The sequence below is a fragment of the Oncorhynchus mykiss genome, chromosome 11, assembly GCF_057628025.1.
Source record: "Oncorhynchus mykiss isolate SJ-2025 chromosome 11, ASM5762802v1, whole genome shotgun sequence".
NCBI classification, from domain to species: domain Eukaryota; kingdom Metazoa; phylum Chordata; class Actinopteri; order Salmoniformes; family Salmonidae; genus Oncorhynchus; species Oncorhynchus mykiss.
This window is the reverse complement of record NC_143032.1, coordinates 16,412,951-16,436,914: the sequence shown is the minus strand read 5'-3', so window position 1 is coordinate 16,436,914 and position 23,964 is coordinate 16,412,951. Positions and strand designations below refer to the sequence as shown.

General features: G+C 44.3%; 1 protein-coding gene across 3 annotated transcripts in view; it reads right to left on the bottom strand.

The window, feature by feature from the left end:
* Positions 1–6,627: 6,627 nt before the first annotated feature.
* tnk2a (tyrosine kinase, non-receptor, 2a) overlaps positions 6,628–23,964 on the bottom strand; it is a 24,625-nt gene continuing 7,288 nt past the window's right edge. For 2 of the 3 annotated variants that reach the window (XM_036935028.2, XM_036935029.2), the window contains exons 7-18: positions 23,480–23,575; positions 23,105–23,286; positions 22,482–22,608; positions 22,270–22,416; positions 11,740–11,834; positions 11,400–11,594; positions 11,102–11,193; positions 10,950–10,994; positions 10,602–10,831; positions 10,288–10,488; positions 9,428–10,150; positions 6,628–8,686 (exon numbers count right to left, since the gene is read on the bottom strand). In XM_036935028.2, coding sequence (XP_036790923.2) covers positions 8,561–8,686; positions 9,428–10,150; positions 10,288–10,488; positions 10,602–10,831; positions 10,950–10,994; positions 11,102–11,193; positions 11,400–11,594; positions 11,740–11,834; positions 22,270–22,416; positions 22,482–22,608; positions 23,105–23,286; positions 23,480–23,575 — 2,259 coding nt within the window. In that variant the 3' untranslated portion in view covers positions 6,628–8,560. Of the gene's footprint in view, positions 8,687–9,427; positions 10,151–10,287; positions 10,489–10,601; positions 10,832–10,949; positions 11,024–11,101; positions 11,194–11,399; positions 11,595–11,739; positions 11,835–22,269; positions 22,417–22,481; positions 22,609–23,104; positions 23,287–23,479; positions 23,576–23,964 lie in introns of those variants that run through there. The other variant, XR_016484401.1, reaches the window with a different exon arrangement.

Here is a 23,964-nt window from a genome sequence, read left to right as displayed (position 1 = left end):
CTCTATACCTAACTAACGTTGTATGCATATGGCACAGGAAGTTGGTGGGGGAGAACGAGCTCGTGGTAATGACTGGAGCGGAATTAGTGGAATGGTGTCAAATACATCAAACATGGTTTGAAGGTGTTGATGCCATTCCATTTGCTCTGTTCCGGACATTATTATGACCCGTCCTCCCCACAGCAGCCTCCTGTGGACATTGTAAATTGGAATATTGGAACATTGCGGGAGGCAACCCGTCTGTCTGAGAGACTGCTTTGAAGTTGCTCATAGCCACAGATCTAGTATCAGCTTATGCACAGTTCAGATGCAGAATTTATGGCGAGTTGAACTGAATAGATTTTAAGAGCGAGCTAGTATGGTTGAGAGCTTTGCTTGATGAACGGGTTGGTTTCATACAACCGCTCTCAACGCTGCAGACTTCCTGGTTGGTTTTGGGTCGAATTCGGGCATAACAGGGACATGTTTTATATATATATATCGTTCATTTATTCAGACGAGGCAAAAATAAATAAATAAGATACACAGCCTAACCAACATATGATGCTAATCCCAAAGATAGAAAATACTCACATAGATGAGTGTGTTATCACCTAAGGAAGAGGGACACACAGACACACACAAAACCCTAACCCTAGCTTCATGTCCACATCCCAGCTCAAACCTAACCTTGGTTAATCCTTCTTCTATCCTACTTTTGTATTTGGACCTGTAAGGTGCTGGAGTTCAGGTCCGCTTTGTTCTCTCCCTTTGACCCAATATGCAGGAGCCTGACTCCGGAAAGCTCCTGCTCAATTTAACCACTGGTCTGTCTAATCTGTGTGTAACGTCTATGATCCCGATACATATTGAATTAACCTCTAAACACAACAATCTGATCAGAACCTTTCTAAGCTCATCAGATCTCCTTGTTCCCTATACTCGCTATAATATTGTGAGTATTAAGAATTCTGTGCAGTTTTGTGTACAGACAACATTGGCCTCTGTCTCTATCTCTCTCTCTCCCACACCTGCTGTCTCGACCTCTGGATGCTCGGCTATGAAAAGCCAACTGACATTTACTCCTGAGGTACTGACCTGCTGCACTCTCTACAACCACTGTGATTATTATTTGACCCTGATGGTCATCTATGAATGTTTGAACATCTTGAAGAACGATCTGGCCTTAATGGCCATGTACTTTTATAATCTCTACCCAGCACAGCCAGAAGAGGACTGGTTCCTCTCTAGTTATGTTCCTAGATTTCTGCCTTTCTAGGGAGTTTTTCCGAGCCACCGTGCTTCTCCACCTGCATTGCTTGCTGTTTGGGGTTTTAGGCTGGGTTTCTGTATAGCACTTTGTGACATCTGCTGACATAAAAAGGGCTTTATAAATACACTTGATTGAAATTTGATTGATTGTCCATTCACACACACCATTACACACATCTATCACAATCAAACACAGTGACTTGCACTGAGAACTGAAACACCAGAGGACTGTCCCTGCTGACTGGACTGTCCCTGATGACTGGACTGTCCCTGCTGACTGGACTGTCCCTGTTGACTGGACTGTCCCTGTTGACTGGACTGTCCCTGATGACTGGACTGTCCCTGATGACTGGACTGTCCCTGCTGACTGGACTGTCCCTGCTGACTGGACTGTCCCTGTTGACTGGACTGTCCCTGCTGACTGGACTGTCCCTGTTGACTGGACTGTCCCTGTTGACTGGACTGTCCCTGCTGACTGGACTGTCCCTGTTGACTGGACTGTCCCTGCTGACTGGACTGTCCCTGTTGACTGGACTGTCCCTATTGACTGGACTGTCCCTGCTGACTGGACTGTCCCTGTTGACTGGACTGTCCCTGCTGACTGGACTGTCCCTGCTGACTGGACTGTCCCTGTTGACTGGACTGTCTCTGCTGATTGGACTGTCCCTGATGACTGGACTGTCCCTGCTGACTGGACTGTCCCTGTTGACTGGACTGTCCCTGTTGACTGTACTGTCCCTGCTGACTGTACTGTCCCTGTTGACTGGACTGTCCCTGCTGACTGGACTGTCCCTGTTGACTGGACTGTCCCTGTTGACTGGACTGTCCCTGCAGACTGGACTGTCCCTGTTGACTGGACTGTCCCTGCTGGCTAGACTGTCCCTGTTGACTGGACTGTCTCTGCTGATTGGACTGTCCCTGCTGACTGGACTGTCCCTGCTGGCTAGACTGTCCCTGTTGACTGGACTGTCCCTGTTGACTGGACTGTCCCTGCTGGCTAGACTGTCCCTGTTGACTGGACTGTCCCTGTTGACTGGACTGTCCCTGCTGGCTAGACTGTCCCTGTTGACTGGACTGTCCCTGCTGGCTAGACTGTCCCTGTTGACTGGACTGTCTCTGCTGATTGGACTGTCCCTGCTGACTGGACTGTCCCTGCTGGCTAGACTGTCCCTGTTGACTGGACTGTCTCTGCTGATTGGACTGTCCCTGCTGACTGGACTGTCCCTGCTGGCTAGACTGTCCCTGTTGACTGGACTGTCCCTGCTGGCTAGACTGTCCCTGTTGACTGGACTGTCCTACTGACAAGGAATAGTAAGTACAAAGAGGAAGTGAGAGATGAGAGGGAGGTATAGTGAAAGGGAGAGAGAAAGAGAGACAGAGACAGAAGAAAAGAGAAAGACAAAGACAGAGGGAGAGAGCAGGTGTTTGATGAGGACAGAAGAGTTCAGTCGTTAATCTCACTGCTGAATGACTATTCTGTCTGTTACTCATCACTCTGTGTGTGTGTTCCTCAGCCCTGAGTTGCATTTCATGTGTGTGTCTGTGTGTCTGTCAGGCCCATTAACTCTTCCCCTCTCTCTCCTTCTTCCCTCCTCCACTCCTCACATCTACCCCTCCCCTCCTCCACTCATCACTTCTTCTACTCCCCTACCCCCTCTCTCCTTCCCAATCTCTTCTCTTACCTTCCCCCTTCCCCCTATCTTCTCTCTCCTCTCCCCTACCCCCTCTCTTGTCTCACCTCTCCCCCTCTCTTCTCTCACCTCTCCCCTACCCCCTCTCTTCTCCCCCTCTTCTCTCTCCTCTCCCCTACCCCCTCTCTTGTCTCACCTCTCCACTCCCCCATCTTTTCTCTCACCTCTCCCCTACCCCCTCTCTTCTCTCTCCTCTCCACTCCCCCATCTTTTCTCTCACCTCTCCCCTACTCCCCCCTCTTCTCTCTCCTCTCCCCTACCCGCTCTCTTGTCTCACCTCTCCACTCCCCCATCTTTTCTCTCACCTCACCTCTCCCCTCTCCCCTACCCCCTCTCTTCTCTCTCCTCTCCCCCGTCTTCTCTGCCCTCTCCCCTAACCCCTCTCTTGTCTCACCTCTCCACTCCCCCATCTTTTCTCTCACCTCACCTCTCCCCTACCCCCTCTCTTCTCTCTCCTCTCCCCCCTCTTCTCTCCCCTCTCCCCTACCCCCTCTCGTCTCACCTCTCCACTCCCCCATCTTTTCTCTCACCTCACCTCTCCCCTACCCCCTCTCTTCTCTCTCCACTCCCCCATCTTTTCTCTCACCTCACCTCATCTCCACTACCCCCTCTGTTGTCTCTCCTTCCCCATCTCTTCTCTAACCACCTGATCCCATTGATTTCTGTCCAGTTCAAGGATGAGTAACAGTCTCATCTTTCTTTCAATCTAGCTCTTTTCTTCTTCTACTGTGTCTCTTCTCATTGTCTCTTTCTCTCTCTCCTTCTTTATCCCCTCTCTCTTTCTTTCTCTCTTTATCCTCTCTATCACTCTCCCTCATTATCTTCTCTCTTTCTCTCTCTCCTTCTTTATCCCCTCTCTCTCTCTTTCTCTCTTTATCCTCTCTATCACTCTCCCTCATTACCTTCTCTCTTTCTCTCTCTCCTTCTTTATCCCCTCTCTCTTTCTCTCTTTATCCTCTCTATCACTCTCCCTCATTATCTTCTCTCTTTCTCTCTCTCCTTCTTTATCCCCTCTCTCTTTCTTTCTCTCTTTATCCTCTCTATCACTGGTGAAATTAGCATTATGACAATATCTTTAATAAAATCATTCAAAAACCTTTATTAATTCAATTGCAGACATAAGTTGACAAACAGGAACACAGCACAAATGTTGCTGAGTAAGTTCTGCATCAAACAAAAAGTCTCAAGGTGTTTTATTAAACCGAAGTCCCGCCTTAGTGATGTCACTGACTACGTCATGACCTTTTTACTCCTGAGAACAAAACCCTGCATCCATAGCTATACAAACAGAGTTTCAGTGTTTATCTAAAAGCTAGGCAATAAATGTCCCCTCCACAAAGCTGATATATTGTGGAATGTCTGAGTAGTCGCTTATCTTCCACACTCCCCTGCAGAGTTCTGTCTCAGTCACACATTATAAGAGACAGAAAGAGCAAACAGCTGTGGAACAATTCTAAAACTATAAAATGAATATATATATTGTTAATCTTTTATAATTGGTTTTATTTCACCTTTATTTAACCAGGTAGGCAAGTTGAGAACAAGTTCTCATTTACAATTGCGACCTGGCCAAGAAAAGCAAAGCAGTTCGACACATACAACAACACAGAGTTACACATGGAGTAAAACAAACATACAGTCAATAATACAGTAGAAAAATAAGTCTATATACAATGTGATCAAATGAGGTGAGATAAGGGAGATAAAGGCAAAAAAAAGGCCATGGTGGCAAAGTAAATACAATATAGCAAGTAAAACACTAGATTTGCAGTGGAAGAATGTGCAAGGTAGAGATAGAAATAATGGGGTGCAAAGGAGCAAAATAAATAAATAAATACACACATACAGTAGGGGGAGAGGTAGTTGTTAGGGCTAAATTATAGATGGGCTATGTACAGGTGCAGTGATCTGCTCTGACAGCTGGTGCTTAAAGATAGTGAGGGAGATAAGTGTTTCCAGTTTCAGAGATTTTTGTAGTTTGTTCCAGTCATTGGCAGCAGAGAACTGGAAGGAGAGGCAGCCAATTCTGTAGTCTAAGACCCTATAAATGTAAGGAGGGAGGGGTCTTATAACCCATCCCCTTCTATTAATATAACATAAGCATAATCAATTATTGTAATACATCAAACATTTGTACAGACCCAAATAATGACCCCTAGGTGAATCCTGACACTCTCTCCCTCTTTATCCTCTCTCTTTTCTCTCATTATCCTGCCTCTCTTTCTCTCTCTCCCTCTTTATCCTCTCTCTTTCTCTCTCTCCCTCATTATCCTGCCTCTCTTTCTCTCTCTCCCTCATTATCCTGCCTCTCTTTCTCTCTCTCCCTCATTATCCTGCCTCTCTTTCTCTCTCCCTCATTATCCTGCCTCTCTTTCTCCTCCATCTCCCTCATAATCCTCCCTCTTTGTCTATTATGTCTTGTTTCTTTGTTCTGTCACATGTGCACATGTTCCAAGACAAGCGGGGAAACCAGAAAAGAATACAGAGTTGATCCAAAAACCTGTTCATTATAAAATATCAGACATGTTGGGTTACAGATCTGTTCTCCTGTAGTCAACATCACCCTACAACCACTTGCCTGTCAGTTTATAGCACTCCCACTGAGCAAGAGCCAACACACACATGAATTAACACTCTCTCTCTCTCTCACTCAATAACTCACACTCAAACACACACACCTTGCAGTGTCTGAACCTCCATGTAGATAGGTAGGTCTGTAATATGGTGTTCAGCTGCTCCAGAATGTTTCATGATTAACGTCATTATTATCACTATTCACACACACACACACACACACACACACACACACACACACACACACACACACACACACACACACACACACACACACACACACACACACACACACACACACAGTTATCATAATGTTAAATCTTCTGTATGTCCCACACCATAAAACACTATACTGTATACACAATGTTTTACTAAACTTTACACTTAAATACTTCATACGTATTATACCATTTTTACTTTGCAATAGTACTTTGTATCTAATATACAACACTATTATCATACTTTACAATGACACATATCTGTGCAGAACACTTCATCTGGACTCACTGTCTGTAGTGTTGAAATAAAACAGAAAGTATCATTGTATATCCCTGATATACATATCATTAACAGCATGAGCATCTACAGTAGCTATCAACACACACACACACACACATTAGTACGCACACAAGCACACACAAGATCTGAAGTAATTAAAGTAACATAAATAATCCTTAAATAGCCAAACAATAAATATTCATAGTTCACATTTGATCCAGCGAGGAAATATAAGTAACAATGATGAACAGTGTCGTCAGAAAGTGTTCGTACCCCTGGACTTATTCCACATGTTGTTTATATCGCCTGAATTCAACATTTATGAAGAAAACAATTCTCTCACTCATCTACACACACAATACCCCATCATGACAAAATTAAAACATGTTTTGAGAATTTTTAGCAAATTTCTAGAAAATTAAATATAGAAATATCTCATTTACATAAGTATTCACAGGCCATGTCAGACTCACTTTGGGCAGCGATTACAGCTGTCAGTCTTTCTGGATTACAGCTGTCAGTCTTTCTGGATTACAGCTGTCAGTCTTTCTGGATTACAGCTGTCAGTCTTTCTGGATTACAGCTGTCAGTCTTTCTGGATTACAGCTGTCAGTCTTTCTGGATTACAGCTGTCAGTCTTTCTGGATTACAGCTGTCAGTCTTTCTGGATTACAGCTGTCAGTCTTTCTGGATTACAGCAGTCAATCTTTCTGGATTACAGCTGTCAGTCTTTCTGGATTACATCTGTCAGTCTTTCTGGATTACAGCTGTCAGTCTTTCTGGATTACAGCTGTCAGTCTTTCTGGATTACAGCTGTCAATCTTTCTGGATTACAGCTGTCAGTCTTTCTGGATTACAGCTGTCAATCTTTCTGGATTACAGCTGTCAGTCTTTCTGGATTACAGCTGTCAGTCTTTCTGGATTACAGCTGTCAGTCTTTCTGGATTACAGCTGTCAGTCTTTCTGGATTACAGCAGTCAATCTTTCTGGATTACAGCTGTCAGTCTTTCTGGATTACAGCTGTCAGTCTTTCTGGATTACAGCTGTCAGTCTTTCTGGATTACAGCTGTCAATCTTTCTGGATTACAGCTGTCAGTCTTTCTGGATTACAGCTGTCAGTCTTTCTGGATTACAGCTGTCAGTCTTTCTGGATTACAGCTGTCAGTCTTTCTGGATTACAGCTGTCAGTCTTTCTGGATTACAGCTGTCAGTCTTTCTGGATTACAGCTGTCAGTCTTTCTGGATTACAGCTGTCAGTCTTTCTGGATTACAGCTGTCAGTCTTTCTGGATAAGTCTCGAAGAGTTTAGCACACCTGGATTGCACATTATTCCTTCAAAAAATCTTCAAGCTCTGTCAAGTTGGTTGTTGAGAGGGAAAAACGCAGCAGCGGAGTACTACCATACTCCGTACAAAGACACTTTAATCTTTCATCTTGCCCATTCACCCTCTGAATGTCACATACACAACCCATGTCTCAAGCCTTAAAAATCCTTATTTAATCCTCTCATCCCCTTCATCTACACTGATTAAAGTGGATTTAACAAGTGATATCAATAAGAGATCATTGCTTTCACCTGGATTCACCAGGTCAGTCTATGTCATGGAAAGAGCAGGTGCTAATAATGTTTTGTACACTCAGTGTATATTTGGCCTTGTGTTTTAGGTTATTGTCCTGTCTGCTTTTTTTTCTCCATCTACCAATAGCTGCCTTTCTTTGCAAGGCATTGGAGAACCTCCCTGGTCTTTGTGGTTGATTCTGTGTTTGAAATTCACTGTTCGACTGAGGGACTTTACAGATAATTATCTGTGTGGGGTACAGAGATGATCATGTTAACCACTATTATTGAACACAGTGAGTCCATGCAACTTATTATGCGACTTGTTAAGCACATTTTTACTCCTGAACTTATTTAGGAATTCCATAACAAAGGGGTTGAATACTTATTGACTCGACACATTTCAGCTTTTCATTTTTAATTAATTTGTAAAAAGTTCTGAAAACATCATTCCACTTTGACATTATGGGGTATTGTGTGTAGGCCAGTGACACAAAATCTCAGTTTAATCCATTTTAAATTCAGGCTGTAACACAAAAAAATTGGGAAAAGGTCAAGGGGTGTGAATAGTTTCTGAAGGCACTGTATCTATATAATATAAAATATAATAATATAATAACTTAACTACTGAACATGCAGTATTGTGTTCGTCCAGTGTTTCCCTCCGTAGGACTCATCCAGGTGCTATAGTCTCCAGCAAGGGAATGTCTGTTCTGTGACCCCCCCCCCCCCCCCACCCCTCCTCTCAGTGAGCTACTAGTCTCCAGCCTTAAATCGGTTGGCTTCACTTCATTGTCAGAGTTCTCTAGTATACAGGTGGCTGGTCTGTAGTTAAAGGTCTGTAGTAATAGGTAAAGGTTTGTTGTTTCAGGTCTGTAGATAAAGGCCTGTAGTAATAGGTAAAGGTTTGTAGTTTTTAGAACAGTAGGTCTGTAGGGTTAAAGATCAGTAGTTTTAAGTCTGTAGGTCAGTAGTCCTGGAGTCTGTCTCAGCCTACTTTTCCACAAGAGTCCAGTAGCATGGTGCTTGCCTGTTCTAGGTTCCACTGGCAACGCTCTAGAACCTCCTGGCACTCTGTTCTAGAACGCAGACCCAGCTGGAACAACTGTTCTACCTACAACAGAAAGATACAGATGTTATAGAGAGAGAGAGATACAGATGTTATAGAGAGAGAGAGAGAGAGACAGATGTTAGAGAGATTACAGATGTTATATATATATATATACAGTATATATATAGAGAGAGATATATATATAGAGAGAGAGAGATGTTATCGAGAATACAGATGTTAGAGAGAGAGAGAGAGCGAGATATGTTAGAGAGAATACAGATGTTAGAGAGAGAGAGAGATGTTAGAGAGAACACAGATGTTATAGAGAGAGAGGGAAAAAGAGATGTTAGGGAGAACACAGATGTTATAGAGAGAGAAAGATGTTAGAGAGAACACAGATGTTATAGAGAGAGAGAGCGATGTTAGAGATAAAACAGATGTTATAGCGAGAGAGATATGTTAGAGAGAATACAGATGTTAGAGAGAGAGAGAGAGAGATAGAGAGAATACAGATGTTAGAGAGAGAGAGATGTTAGAGAGAATGCAGATGTTATAGAGAGAGAGATGTTAGAGAGAATACAGATGTTATAGAGAGAGAGAGATGTTAGAGAGAATGCAGATGTTATAGAGAGAGAGAGATGTTAGAGAGAATACAGATGTTAGAGAGTGTGTGTGTTTGTGTGCGTGTAAACACACACGCACACACACACACACACAATGTTTAAGCATCTCATAGGTTCAGAAGTCTTGCACTTGAATGCATTTCTGACACAATGCAGCCTCATTGTTCTGAACATCTCTAACCTGAATGAGGCCGTTCTCCCGTTGCCTGCCGGGAGCTGCAGTTAAATGTTGAGTCCTGTGATTGTTGTTGTTGTGGGAGGAGTTAGGCCTGGCCCCACCCCCACCTGGCTGCTGTTGCACCATGGGTCGGACGGTGGCCATTTTGGTGGCTCCATACCTCTCTAAGTAGGCGGGGCGTTCAGAACTCTGAGAGTTGTCAATAAGTATTGACAGGTCACGCCCCTCAGAGAGGGGATCCAATGAGGAACTGGGGGGAGGGGCAGCTATAAGCATGGATGAATAGAGGGAGGAGGAGGGAGGAGAGGAAGAGGGGGAGGAGGAGATTAGAGAGCCGAGAGGACCAACAACCCCGTATAGTCCAGTCCTCTGACGAGGAGAGAAGGAGAGGGGAGGAGGGGGGAGACAAAGGGAGGAGGAGAGAGGGGAGACAGAGAGGGGAAGCACTAAAGGAAGGGGGGAGGAGGAGCGTGAGGAGGGCTGAGAGAAAGCGTGGTCTCTGGGAGGGATCTGGGGGGGTGTGTTTTCCCTCTCACATAGGGAAACGCGTTTGGAGGAGCGTAGGGGTGGGATGGGGGAGCGTGGAGGTAGCATGGGTCTGTCCTCATAGGAGGAAGAGGAGGGGGGAGGAAGGTAGATCTGTCTGTGAGGGGCCAAGGAGAGGGGAAGGGGGGAGGAGGGGAGGGAACGGCCGGTTGTCATGGGAACACGCAGCTTCACCATCACCTGCAGGTCAGCAGGAAGAGAGAAAAACGACGTTAAAACTCCAGACTCAAATGACTAACCTGTGGTGTGTGTGTGTCTGTGTGTGTGTGTCTGTGTGTGTCTGTGTGTGTGTGTGTCTGTGTGTGTGTGTGTCGTACCTCTCTCTGCAGCTCCTGGAACAGATCAGCTGACTGAGTTAAGCCCCTCCTCTCTGCATCAGTGTTGGGCGGAGCCAACATCCCCTCTGGCAATCCAGTGATAGATCGAACCTCCTGGTCTGCCAATTGACCCTCGGCCTCAGTGGCAACCTCGTCGTAGGCAGGAAGAGGGAGGGGCCAGTCCAGGATGGAAGGAAGGTCCTGGAGGGAGAGAAAAAGGTTATTTTGCCTACTGAGTGAGTGTGTGTGTGTGTGTGTGTGTGTGTGTGTGTGTGTGTGTGTGTGTGTGTGTGTGTGTGTGTGTGTGTGTGTACCTGGAGTGTGTCCTGGTCAGGTATGCGTGTCTCAGTGAGAGGGGAGGGCGTGGCCGAGCTGAAGCTGTCATCGGTGAAGTCGATGAGCGAGACTTCGCTTTTGGCAGACCTCACACCTGACCCCTCCCCCGGGCGGAGTTTAAGGCCTATAGCCGCGCCCAGCCTCTTCAGCCCCGACGAAGCACCTTCATATTCATCATCATCATCTAACACAGAGTCATAGAACGGCTCTACACACACACACACACACACATACACACAAGCGCGCACACACCGATATCATCAATCAGAGAGTCATAGACAACTCAACATATACAGGTAAATACACACTCAGCGTGGGAGACATACTGTTGATCAGGACAGCAGGCTGGGGAGGACGAGGAGGAGGCTTCTCTGAGAGACAAAACAGAAAGAGGGAGAGACTTTATGAATGAATGAAAAGGTAGTAAGATATTTGTAAGGAGAGAATAACTGTGTGTTAGTTTGTGTAGCCTACTCACTCCTGGTGCGGCTGGGTAGTTTGGTGGGCCGGGCAGTGGAAGGATCCATTCCCATAACATCAGGGGGGTCCATAGGGTTTCCCAAGTACAGACTGTAGAGGGGTAAAGACCAGGGATATAGTAGAGTTTAAACACAGTACTTCAGGTGTTCTTTATAAAAAGTATTTGGGGACTTTTCCATTGGTTTTATTGTGCCTGACAAGCTAAAGAGCAATAGCACTGCTAACGGGGCTCTGTTTTACTCCAGTTGTCAGACACTCTACCTGCAGGTATCAGCCAGGTCTCTGTGTGTGTGTACCTGTCTATGCGGTCAGCGTGCCCCCAGCTCCTGTGTGGGTCAGTGTCTCCGTGTCCAGTGTGAATGAAGGAGTGTGTGAGGGGTCTGCTGATGTCTTGGGCCGACAGGCCGCTGACCGACGTGACCACGTGGCGAGGAAACTGTCCCACGCGCAACGTCCTTCTGTTCTGACCTCTCCACCAATAGAGCTCTGCTCTGGAGACACAGAGACACACATGAACACACGCCGATATGATTCCGTATTGCACATTACAGAGAAGGATATGTTCTTCATATTAGATAACCATCTGCCTTTCTGAATGATGAATCATTATTCTTACACACACCCACACACACTGACCTGCCCTCGACGACAGTGATGATGTCATTCATGTTGATCTGAAGTTTGTCTGGTTCTTCAAAGTCCTGCAGTGATCTCATGTCTGTAGGCATGGTCTACACACATACACACACCATCATGACTACTAGGCGGAGAATGTCATGAGCCGTTTTCCCAGACACAGATTGATCCGAATCCTGGACTAAAAAGCATGATTCTACATGGAATAATTCTACAGGACTAGGCTTAATATGTGTCTGGGAAATCTGCCCCAAGACTTATAAAACCAACATACATTTTCCCTTTGCACCTGCAGTCTTGCAATCACTCGTGTACCTACAGTGCTCTCTGCTGGACACTTGGTGAACCACGCCATGAATGTGTATTCTAGTGATGCACGGTTTCACCTGTTTGTTCACCTGCACCCACAATTGCCTGACTATATGTGATAGTGAAAATCTGAGGGCAGCACCCGACACGCTAAAATAGAAAATGCTCTGTACAGTCAGAGATGGTGAAGTAATATTTGGACAAGCCTGTCTATAGATAGACCTATGTTTCTGCTTATCATTTCAGACATTTTGGTAGATTGTTTGTTAGTCAACTTGTCTACAATTAGACACATGTGGCTTCACTACTTGTTAGCCATAGGAGGCGCGTGAGTTTCAAGTTTGGGGAAGCAAAGGACCATAAAAATGCACCCGTACAATAAAACATTCCATGCATCATCACATTCCATGCATCATCACATTCCATGCATCATCACATTCCATGCATCATCACATTCCATGCATCATCACATCCCATGCATCATCACATCCCATGCATCATCACATTCCATGCATCATCACATTCCATGCATCATCACATTCCATGCATCATCACATCCCATGCATCATCACATTCCATGCATCATCACATTCCATGCATCATCACATTCCATGCATCATCACATTCCATGCATCATCATATCCCATGCATCATCACATCCCATGCATCATCACATCCCATCACATCCCATGCACCATCACATCCCATGCATCATCACATCCCATGCATCATCACATTCCATACTTCCGGCGCCGACAGAGATGGCCGCCTTGCTTCGCGTTCCTAGGAAACTATGCAGTTTTTTGTTTTTTTACGTGTTATTTCTTACATTAGTACCCCAGGTCATCTTAGGTTTCATTACATACAGTTGAGAAGAACTACTGAATATAAGATCAGCGTCAACTCACCATCAGTACGACCAAGAATATGTTTTTCGCGACGCGGATCCTGTGTTCTGTCTTACAAACAGGACAACGGAGTGGATCCCATGCAGCGACCCAAAAAAACGACTCCGAAAAAGAGGGAAACGAGGCGTTCTTCTGGTCAGACTCCGGAGACGGGCACACCGTGCACCACTCCCTAGCATTCTTCTTGCCAATGTCCAGTCTCTTGACAACAAGGTTGATGAAATCCGAGCAAGGGTAGCATTCCAGAGGGACATCAGAGACTGTAACGTTCTTTGCTTCACGGAAACGTGGCTCACTGGAGAGACGCTATCCGAGGCGGTGCAGCCAACGGGTTTCTCCACGCATCGCGCAGACAGAAACAAACATCTTTCTGGTAAGAAGAGGGGCGGAGGAGGCTCAGGAGGCTGAAGAAATTCGGCTTGTCACCAAAAGCACTCACAAACTTCTACAGATGCACAATCGAGAGCATCCTGGCGGGCTGTATCACCGCCTGGTACGGCAACTGCTCCGCCCTCAACCGTAAGGCTCTCCAGAGGGTAGTGAGGTCTGCACAACGCATCATCGGGGGCAAACTACCTGCCCTCCAGGACACCTACACCACCCGATGTCACAGGAAGGCCATAAAGATCATCAAGGACATCAACCACCCGAGCCACTGCCTGTTCACCCCGCTATCATCCAGAAGGCGAGGTCAGTACAGGTGCATCAAAGCTGGGACCGAGAGACTGAAAAACAGCTTCTATCTCAAGGCCATCAGACTGTTAAACAGCCACCACTAACATTGAGTGGCTGCTGCCAACACACTGACACTGACTCAACTCCAGCCACTTTAATAATGGGAATTGATGGGAAATTATGTAAATATATCACTAGCCACTTTAAACAATGCTACCTTATATAATGTTACTTACCCTACATTATTAATCTCATATGCATACGTATATACTGTACTCTATATCATCGACTGTATCCTTATGTAATACATGTATCACTAGCCACTTTAACTATGCCACTTTGTTTACATACTCATCTCATATGTATATACTGTACTCGATACCATCTACTGTATCTTGCCTATGCTGCTCTGTACCATCACTCATTCATATATTCTTATGTACATATTCTTTATCCCCTTACACTGTGTACAAGACAGTAGTTTTGGAATTGTTAGTTAGATTACTTGTTGGTTATTACTGCATTGTCGGAACTAGAAGCACAAGCATTTCGCTACACTCGCATTAACATCTGCTAACCATGTGTATGTGACAAATAAAAAATTTGATTTGATTGATTTGATTTGCATCATCACTTCCCATGCATCATCACTTCCCATGCATCATCACTTCCCATGCATCATCACTTCCCATGCATCATCACTTCCCATGCATCATCACTTCCCATGCATCATCACTTCCCATGCATCATCACTTCCCATGCATCATCACTTCCCATGCATCATCACTTCCCATGCATCATCACTTCCCATGCATCATCACTTCCCATGCATCATCACTTCCCATGCATCATCACTTCCCATGCATCATCACTTCCCATGCATCATCACTTCCCATGCATCATCACATTCCATGCACCATCACATCCCATGCATCATCACATCCCATGCATCATCACTTCCCATGCATCATCACTTCCCATGCATCATCACTTCCCATGCATCATCACTTCCCATGCATCATCACATTCCATGCACCATCACTTCCCATGCATCATCACTTCCCATGCATCATCACTTCCCATGCATCATCACTTCCCATGCATCATCACTTCCCATGCATCATCACTTCCCATGCATCATCACATTCCATGCACCATCACTTCCCATGCATCATCACTTCCCATGCATCATCACTTCCCATGCATAATTTGCAGACGTATACAAGCCTACTATTCCTAATGTGATAAGTAGATAGGATTTTCCTAATTTAGGCTAATAATATAACTCAATCATTGTTTGCCAAAAATGCATGTCTGAGCACGTAGTGGCGAACTAAGCTATAGGCTATATCAGAGACGTTTCTTCTCCTTTCTTTGCACAGGAAAAATATGGCCTTTTATAAACACATTTCATGCAACTCTACTACACTTTATATGACTGGACACAATCTTTTTTAATATGACAAAAATTACAGGGTAGTCTTCTCTGCGAACACTGACAAACAAATGAATAAAACCAATGTTGTCTGATCTATTAAATCGGCTAACGAGAAGGGGATACAATTACAATATGATGTCCCACTAACCTTGTCCAAACAAAAACAGTTTAAGTGGCACTGACCCAACAATGACAAAGAGTGAATATGCGCGCACCAGGGATCCGGGCCAGTGCTCTCTGCTGGTGCCAATAAGATAAGCTATACCGTTCGCTCAATTAATTTGAGAATTTTGATAGGCCTAACTAAAAGACAGATTTTAGTTTTTTTTTTGTCTTCTCTTTACAGCAATAGCCATTTGCTTTCCAAACTATGTTTTTGTATTTTGAAATAATGCAATATGCCTGGCTGGGCCTTTCTACTTTTCACTGACAGTAGCAACTCAACAAACATCTATTTGGTATTTGCCGCGCAGCCTACCCAAAATCGCAGGCCCTTCCTATCCTTTTTGGCCAAATCATGCTTTTTGGTGTAGTAGCCTATTTTGAATGATACGATTTATTTTTGTAAGCTATAGACAGGAGTAGGATAATTAGGTTATAGAATGTCTTACATCGATAGAATGAATACCAATCTAGTTTTCTCTCGCACAAGGTTTAAGGGCCAGGGAGAAAATGCAATAAAACTGATTATTGCAACATTTTCACAACATCAGTTTGACAGGTTTTAAGGAAATTAAAAGCTGCGAAAACTACCTAACATGTTTCTGATAAGATTTCAGTTCGGTTTGGATGCATATTTTATGTGGTTGAAATACGATCAGCTTTTATGATGCTGATAAAGATAACACCTGTACACACAGTCCCTAACATTCTTTCTCTCAATATTTCTCCACTCCTGTTTTACATTTGATGTATCATTTTAGTGCAAGAAATGCTTAATTCTGCAGGAGTTAGTCTAATATAATATTATGTGAAAGGTTATAGACCTACAGTCAGGCTATTGTTCTATTTAACCCATCTGAACAGTCATTTTGAAGTCCCCGTCCTGTGACTGTTGAATTTGTATAGCGCCTCACAATCATCACACATAACATAGTTACCACTGCTATCATCTTCTTTTACCACTTCACCTAATCTTTCCCAAACATTAGACTACTGTTCTGGCCCTCCTTTTATTTATTTTCAACTCTCTATTTCGCAGCTTTTCTCTTATTGAATTAAACTCCGACATTGTCATTTTCGCCTCAGTGGATCGACGTTAACCTTTTTAAGCCAAGTTCCCAAAAGCATTTGGCGATTGGGGTGTATTTGGCGCGCTAACTCGGGATGAAAATAATGTAGCCCATAGATATGAATTGCACAAGAGAGAAACATTTATGTTTTTTTAACGCCTAGTTTTCTCTTTATTCAACCCGCCCTTCATCCACACAATATTTCATGACACTAAACTAGGGTGACCACATTTAAAACACCTAAATGCGGGATTATTTTGCGGGACATTCTCAGGACAGTGTAGCCTCCATAAAATTAAATCACTTGGCAACACCCTCTATTAATCCCCTTCAACAACAAGTTAGTAGAGCCCTGCACGGGCATGACTTTTGAGGACGAGCCCCAGCGGTGTGTATTCATGGATGCCAAGGGAAGACAGGCTTCCCCAAAACATTTACCAATAAAATAAAATAAACATAATGTATATTTCATCTCTCTGTTTCATCATTTTCTTTCAATTCGCAAGAGGCTGGATGTATCTCACAGGAGAAAGCAGCCGAGCGAGCAAAACAGCACGTCTCTGTCTCTGTATGTGTTGCCCATCTATCTGATGCTGTCTGGTCAAAAAAAGTATGACATTGTTGCCACCAGTAGCATTGAATGCAGGGGAACCCAGCGAGCATTTGGCCTCCCTTGATAAAAAAGTACAACTTAATAGCAAATCAGCATTGGGCTAAACTGAGTGAGCTCAACTGTGATTGGTCCTGGCCCAACAACCAAAAAGTGTCATGGGAAGCCTGTTTGGATTTGTCTTCACACCAATCACATTGAGAGCAAAACATCATGTACAGAAAAAACTTGAATTGTTACATCTCGTTGTATTGTTGTCCTCCGGTGACTAGCTAACTAAACTGATCCCTTTCCTAAATGAGCCATGGATGAAGATAGGGATTTGGTTTTATCTAATTCTCTGTACTGGCCAATGATTATAATGGGGATTCTGACTCAACCATAAATTCATACATTGTGCCCCTGACCAGAGAGGATGGAAGCTGGCTAGCTGGCTCACCATTGCCCATGAAAGGAAGATAGGCTAGTGAACAAGCATTTTAGCCAGGTAGCCTATGACCACAGAAACTAAAAGTGTACTGCATGACGGAGTCAAGGACCATTTCCTCAACATGAAAGAGAAGATGATGGAATTGGCATTACTCTACAAGTAGGGTGTAAACATATTTTTCTACTTGAACACACACACACACACAAATCAGAACCATGGACAGCCAAATCATATTTAGCTTACGTTGATTGGACCAAATTATTTGTATGATCTTTTAGTTGTCACTGTATTAGACTAAGCAGAGGTGATTTGATGATGTTGAAATGTTGAAATTGAAATGGTGTAGGACTAGTGGAGGCAGCTCCTGTTTTCTTTGTGACTTCCGATAACTGTCGTAGTTCTAAATCAATAGTTGTTTAGTAGTCCGAAAATGCTGGAAACATGAACTTTCTCGACTGTTTGTTACATGGAATGTGGTTTATGGACTTCACTGGACAGCGCTTGCTCTCTGGTTTTGTGATGAAAGAAAGGTGTGGTTGAATTTATTCTGCCACTGTGTCTTCTTATGGTCTCGGCCTTAGGCCTATACATCACGGTCGCACGGCATATGATAACGGGTTACAGAGCAAACAATGCAATTAGGTTGTAATCTGGCCATTTTTTTCTGGTTTGGCTTCCCCAGTGATTTTACCCACACACCGCTACTGCAGAGCCTACCCAGGCCCACGATGTTCAGGCCCTACCCTACCCAGGCCCACGATGTTCAGGCCCTACCCTACCCAGGCCCACGATGTTCAGGCCCTACCCTACCCAGGCCCACGATGTTCAGGACCTACCCTACCCAGGCCCACGATGTTCAGGCCCTACCCTACCCAGGCCCACGATGTTCAGGCCCTACCCTACCCAGGCCCACGATGTTCAGGCCCTACCCTACCCAGGCCCATGTTGTTCAGGCCATACCCTACCCAGGCCCACGATGTTCAGGCCCTACCCTACCCAGGCCCACGATGTTCAGGCCCTAGCCTACCCAGGCCCACGATGTTCAGGCCCTACCCTACCCAGGCCCACGATGTTCAGGCCCTACCCTACCCAGGACCACGATGTTCAGGCCCTACCCTACCCAGGACCACGATGTTCAGGCCCTACCCTACCCAGGACCACGATGTTCAGGCCCTACCCTACCCAGGCCCGGCACTGCTCGAAACTCAAAATAACTTCCTCCATTAGTAAATCCATTAGCTGCTCCTCTCTGTCTGTCACGCGTTCCCTACTCGCAGCTCGCTCTGCATGCACTCTGCTCATGGCGCTGTGAGAGCATTTCGCTACACCAACAATAACATCTGCTAAACACATGTATGTGACCATTTAAATTTGATTTGATTGAGTATCCATTGCAACGGCTCCGCTTGGGCTGCTCTGCTCAATGACGAGACATGAGAGAGCAGTGAACTTTTAGCTACTTTTTGTCACTTTTTGTCACACAAAACTCAAGGAACATGATTATTTACTGTGAAATAATCTTTCCTGTTTTATATTTGATGAGGTTGAAGCACTTCTGACACCACGTTATGATCTTATTCAGATATAACTGTACTGCGCATCAGAGCACGAGCAAATGGCTCAGCTTCAAAATGTCAGTGATCAATTTAGTGATAACTGAGCCCTGCCTGTACCCTAGTTATTGACCGAGCCCTGTCCATACCCTTTTTATTTTACTAGGCAAGTCAGTTAAGAACAAATTCTTATTTACAATGACAGCCTAGGAACAGAGGATTAACTGCCTTTTCAGGGGCAGAACGACTGATTTTTACCTTGTCAGCTCGGGACTCGATCTAACAACCTTTCGGGTTACTGGCCCAACACTCTAACCACTAGGTTACCTGCCATCTGGAGTTACCCTAGTTATTGATGAAAAACAGGCCCTACCTGCCCTAACCCAATGTAAAATGTTAGGGTTCGTCGGGCTCGGGTCGGGTAGCAGAGCTCTATAAATTAGGTTTACTTAATTTCAAAATAGGCCATCATCAGTGTCCATCGTGAATGATAATTATTCACATTTTTACCAGTGAAACGTCCAAACTCCATCTGCATGCCAATCATTTAATCTCAATCAGTTTCATGTGAATATGCATTTATATTGTCTTCAATTACTTTTTTTGTGAGCAGATTAGAGCAGATGGTGTTAATACACTACACTGAAGTAAAATATAAACGCAACATATAAAGTGTTGGTCCCATGTTTCATGAGTTGAAATTAAAATCACAGATATTTACCATACGGACAAAAATCCTATTTCACTCAATTTTTGTGCACAAATTTGTTTCCACCCCTGTTGGTGAGCATTTCTCCTTTTCCAAGCTAATCCATTCAAACTGATTAAACAGCATGATCATTACACAGGTGCACCTTGTGCTCGGGACAATAAAATACCACTTTAAAATGTGCAGTTTAGTCACACAACACAATGACACAGATGTCTCAAGTTTTGAGGGAGCATGGAATGCCCACCACAGCTGTTGCCAGAGAACTGAATGTTAATTGATCTACCATAAGCTGCTGCCAACATCGTTTTAGAGAATTTGGCAGTACGTCCAACCGGCCTCACAACCACAAACCACGTGTGAGCCTTTTGTTAAAACGGAATTGAGTGAAGTAGCTTCAGCCTCAGAGATTTTTGCAATTTGTTCCAGTCATTGGCAGCCAAGAACTGGAAGGAAAGGCGGCCAAAGTAAGTGTTGGCTTTGGGGATGACCAGTGCAATATACCTGCTGGAGCGCGTGCTACGGGTGGGTGTTGCTATGGTGACCAGTGAGCTGAGATAAGACGGAGCTTTACCTAGCAAATACTTGTAGATGACCTGGAGCCAGTGGGTTTGGTGACAGATATGTAGTGAGGGCCAGCCAATGAGAGCATTGAAAGTAAATATATATAAAAAAAATATGTAAAAAAATAAAAAGACAGTGGTGGGTAGTATATGGGGTTTGGTGAGAAACAGGAAGCCGATTCTAGATTTAATTTTGGATTGGAGATGCTTGATGTGAGTCTGGAAGGAGAGTTTACAATCTAACCAGACACCTAGGTATTTGTAGTTGTCCACATATTCTAGGTCAGAACCGTCCAGAGTAGTGATGCTAGTCGGGCAGGAGGGTAGAATCAGTTGAAGAGCATGCACTTAGTTTTATTAGCATTTAAAAGCAGTTGGGAGGCCACGGAAGGAGTGCTGTATGGCATTGAAGCTCATTTGGATAACAAACAAGGCTATATATAACAAACAAGGCTATATATAACAAGCGAGGCTATATACCGGAGGTACTGGTACAGAGTCAATGTGCGGGGGCACTGGTTAGTTGAGGTAACTGAGGTAATATGTACATGTAGGTAGAGTTAAAGTGACTATGCGTAGATCATAAACAGAGAGTAGCAGGAGCGTAAAAGGGGGGGTGGGGGGGCAATGCAAATAGTGGGTAGCCATTTGATTAGCTGTTCAGGAGTCTTATGGCTTGGGGTTAGACCTTGACTTGAAGCTCCAGTACCACTTGTCGTTTCTCTTTGCTTATTTCAGCTGTTCTTGACATAATATGGACTTGGTATTTTACCAGATAGAGCTATCTTCTGTATACCACCCCTACCATGTTACAACACAAGTGATTGGCTCAAACGCATTAAAAATGAAAGAAATTCCACACATTTACTTTTAACAAGGCATATCTGTTCATTTAAATCCATTGAAGGTGACTACCTCATGAATCTGGAGAGAGAGAGAGAGAGAGAGATCTCGTACAACGCTGTGTACTACTCCATTCATAGAACAGCGCAAACTGACAAATACATTAGAGTGTCTAGTTTGAGAAACAGATGCCTCACAAGTCCTCAATTGGCAGCTTCTTTAAATAGTACCCACAAAACACCAGTTTCAACGTCAACAGTGAAGAGGCGACTACGTGATGCTGGCCTTCTAAGCAGAGTTGCAAAGAAAAAGCCATATATTTGACTGGCCAATAAAAATGTAAGATTAAGATGGGCAAAAGAACACAGACACTGGACAAAGGAACTCTGCCTAGAAGGCCAGCATCCCTGAGTCACCTCTTCACTGTTGACATTGTACAAGATCTTCAGTTTCTTGGCAATTTCTCGCATGGAATAGCCTTCATTTCTCAGAACAAGAATAGACTGACGAGTTTCAGAAGAAAGTTCTTTGTTTCTGGCCATTTTGAGCCTGTAATCGAACCCAGAAATGCTGATGCTCCAGATACTCAACTAGTCTAAATAAGGAAAGTTTTGTTGCTTCTTTAATCAGGACAACGGTTTTCAGCTGTAATAACATAATTGCAAAAGGGTTTTCTAATGATCAATTAGCCTTTTCAAATGATAAACTTGTATTAGCTATCATAACATGCCATTGGAACACAGGAGTGATAGTTGCTGATAATGGGCCTCTGTACACCTATGCAGATATCCCATAAGAAATCTGCCGTTTCCAGCTACAATAGTCATTTACAACATTAACAATGTCTACACTGTATTTCTGATCAATTTGATGTTATTTTAATGGACAAAAACTGTGCTTTTCCTTCAAAAACAAGGACATTTCTAAGTGACCCCAAACTTTTGAACGGTACTGTATATATATATATATATATTTTTTTTTTAATCATAAGCGCAACAGGACAGCAAGAAACAGGTTGGAATGTGACTGAAATACATTACAAATCAACTGTATTTTCAAAATTAGTGGTGTTTGAGTTTGTTGATAAATATGCGAGACAAGATTGTTTTGTTGCGGGACAAAGGGCCAAAATATGGGACTGTCCCGCACAATCTGGGACATGTGGTCACCCAAGCCTAAGCCTGCCTGCCTGCACCGCGGATATAACTGCGGAGACTGCGGGTTATGAGTCAACCTGCGCATCCCCAGTCTGGTCCCTACCTCCAATAGAAAGTCTCTGAGGGCGGTGAATGTTGGTCTGTCATCAGGCTGAGGGCTCCAGGTCTGCAGCATCACGTTGTAAACATCCTGGGGACAGTCTTCTGGCTTCACCAGCCTTTCCCCCTCCACATCCACCTTATGGAGAATCTAAACACACACAAACGTATCAAGCACTACAGACAGGCACTCATTGTGTGTGTCTGTGTATGTACCTGGCTGCCATTGAGTCCTAGCCATGGCTCCTGTCCGTGTGTAAACATCTCCCACAGAGTGACTCCAAACATCCAAGTGTCTGAAGCATGAGAGAAACTCCTGCTCCTCAATGACTCTGGAGCACACCTAGAGAGAGAGAGAGAGAGAGAGAGAGAGAGAGAATGAGAGAGTTAGACAATGAGAGAGTTAGACAATGAGAGAGTAAGACAATGAGAGCGTTAGACAATGAGGGAGAGAGACAATGAGAGGGAGAGTTAGACAATGAGAGAGAGTTAGACAATGAGAGAGAGAGAGAGATAATGAGAGAGAGTTAGACAATGAGAGAAAGAGAGAGACAATGATACAGACAAAGAGAGAGAGACAAAGAGAGACAGAGAGAGAGAGGCAATGAGAAATAGAGTTAGACAATGAGAGAGAGTAAGACAATGAGAGAGAGAGAGAGTTAGACAATGAGAGAAAGAGAGAGACAATGATAGAGAGACAAAGAGAGAGACAGAGAGAGAGAGGCAATGAGAGAGACACATATATAGAGATGGGGGGGTAAGGATAGAACGAGATCATATTGTTTAGTACAGGATCATGCAGTGAGAATGCACACACACCCACACAGTCACCAACTCACCATGCAAAGGGCACCTTGTGGCTCTCCTCCATAACGTATGTATCCTGGTGTGATGGCAGTGCTCTCATCAGGCCAAAGTCACCAATCTTCACCATCTCATTGGTTGACAGCAGGACGTTCCTCGCCGCCAGGTCTCTGTGGAGGAATCGCCTCTGTTCTAGGTATGCCATGCCACACGCCACCTACACACACACACACACACACACACACACACACACACACACACACACACACACACACACACACACACACACACACACACACACACACACACACACACACACACACACACACACACTTAGCAGATGTGAACTAACTAGCTAGTGAGCACTAGCTAATCATGTAGTAGTTTCACACACGTACACACACACTGACCTGTACAGCGTAGCCACACAGAGAGGAGATGAGGATGTGTCCCTGTCGCTTCCTCAGACGATCCAACAGAGAACCAAGAGGAGCCAGCTCCGTCACCTACACACACGTTAGAGATACATTAAGTAATACCATGTATGGTAAGTGTGTGTATGTGTGTGTGTGTGTGTGTGTGTGTATCTGTGTGTGTGTGTGTGTGTGTGTGTGTGTGTATATGAATGTGTGTATCTGTGTGTGTATGTGTGTATGCATGTATGTGTGTGTGTGTGTGTGTGTGTTTATTCTTATGTTCTTGTGTGTGTCTCACCATCTTAATGGAGTGTGTATGTGTATCTGTGTGTGTGTGTGTGTATGTATCTGTGTGTGTATGTGTGTTTGTGTGTGTATATATGTATATGTGTGCCTGTGTGTGTGTGTGTGTGTGTGTGTGTGTGTGTGTGTGTGTGTGTGTGTGTATGTGTGTGTATGTGTGTGTGTGTGTGTGTGTG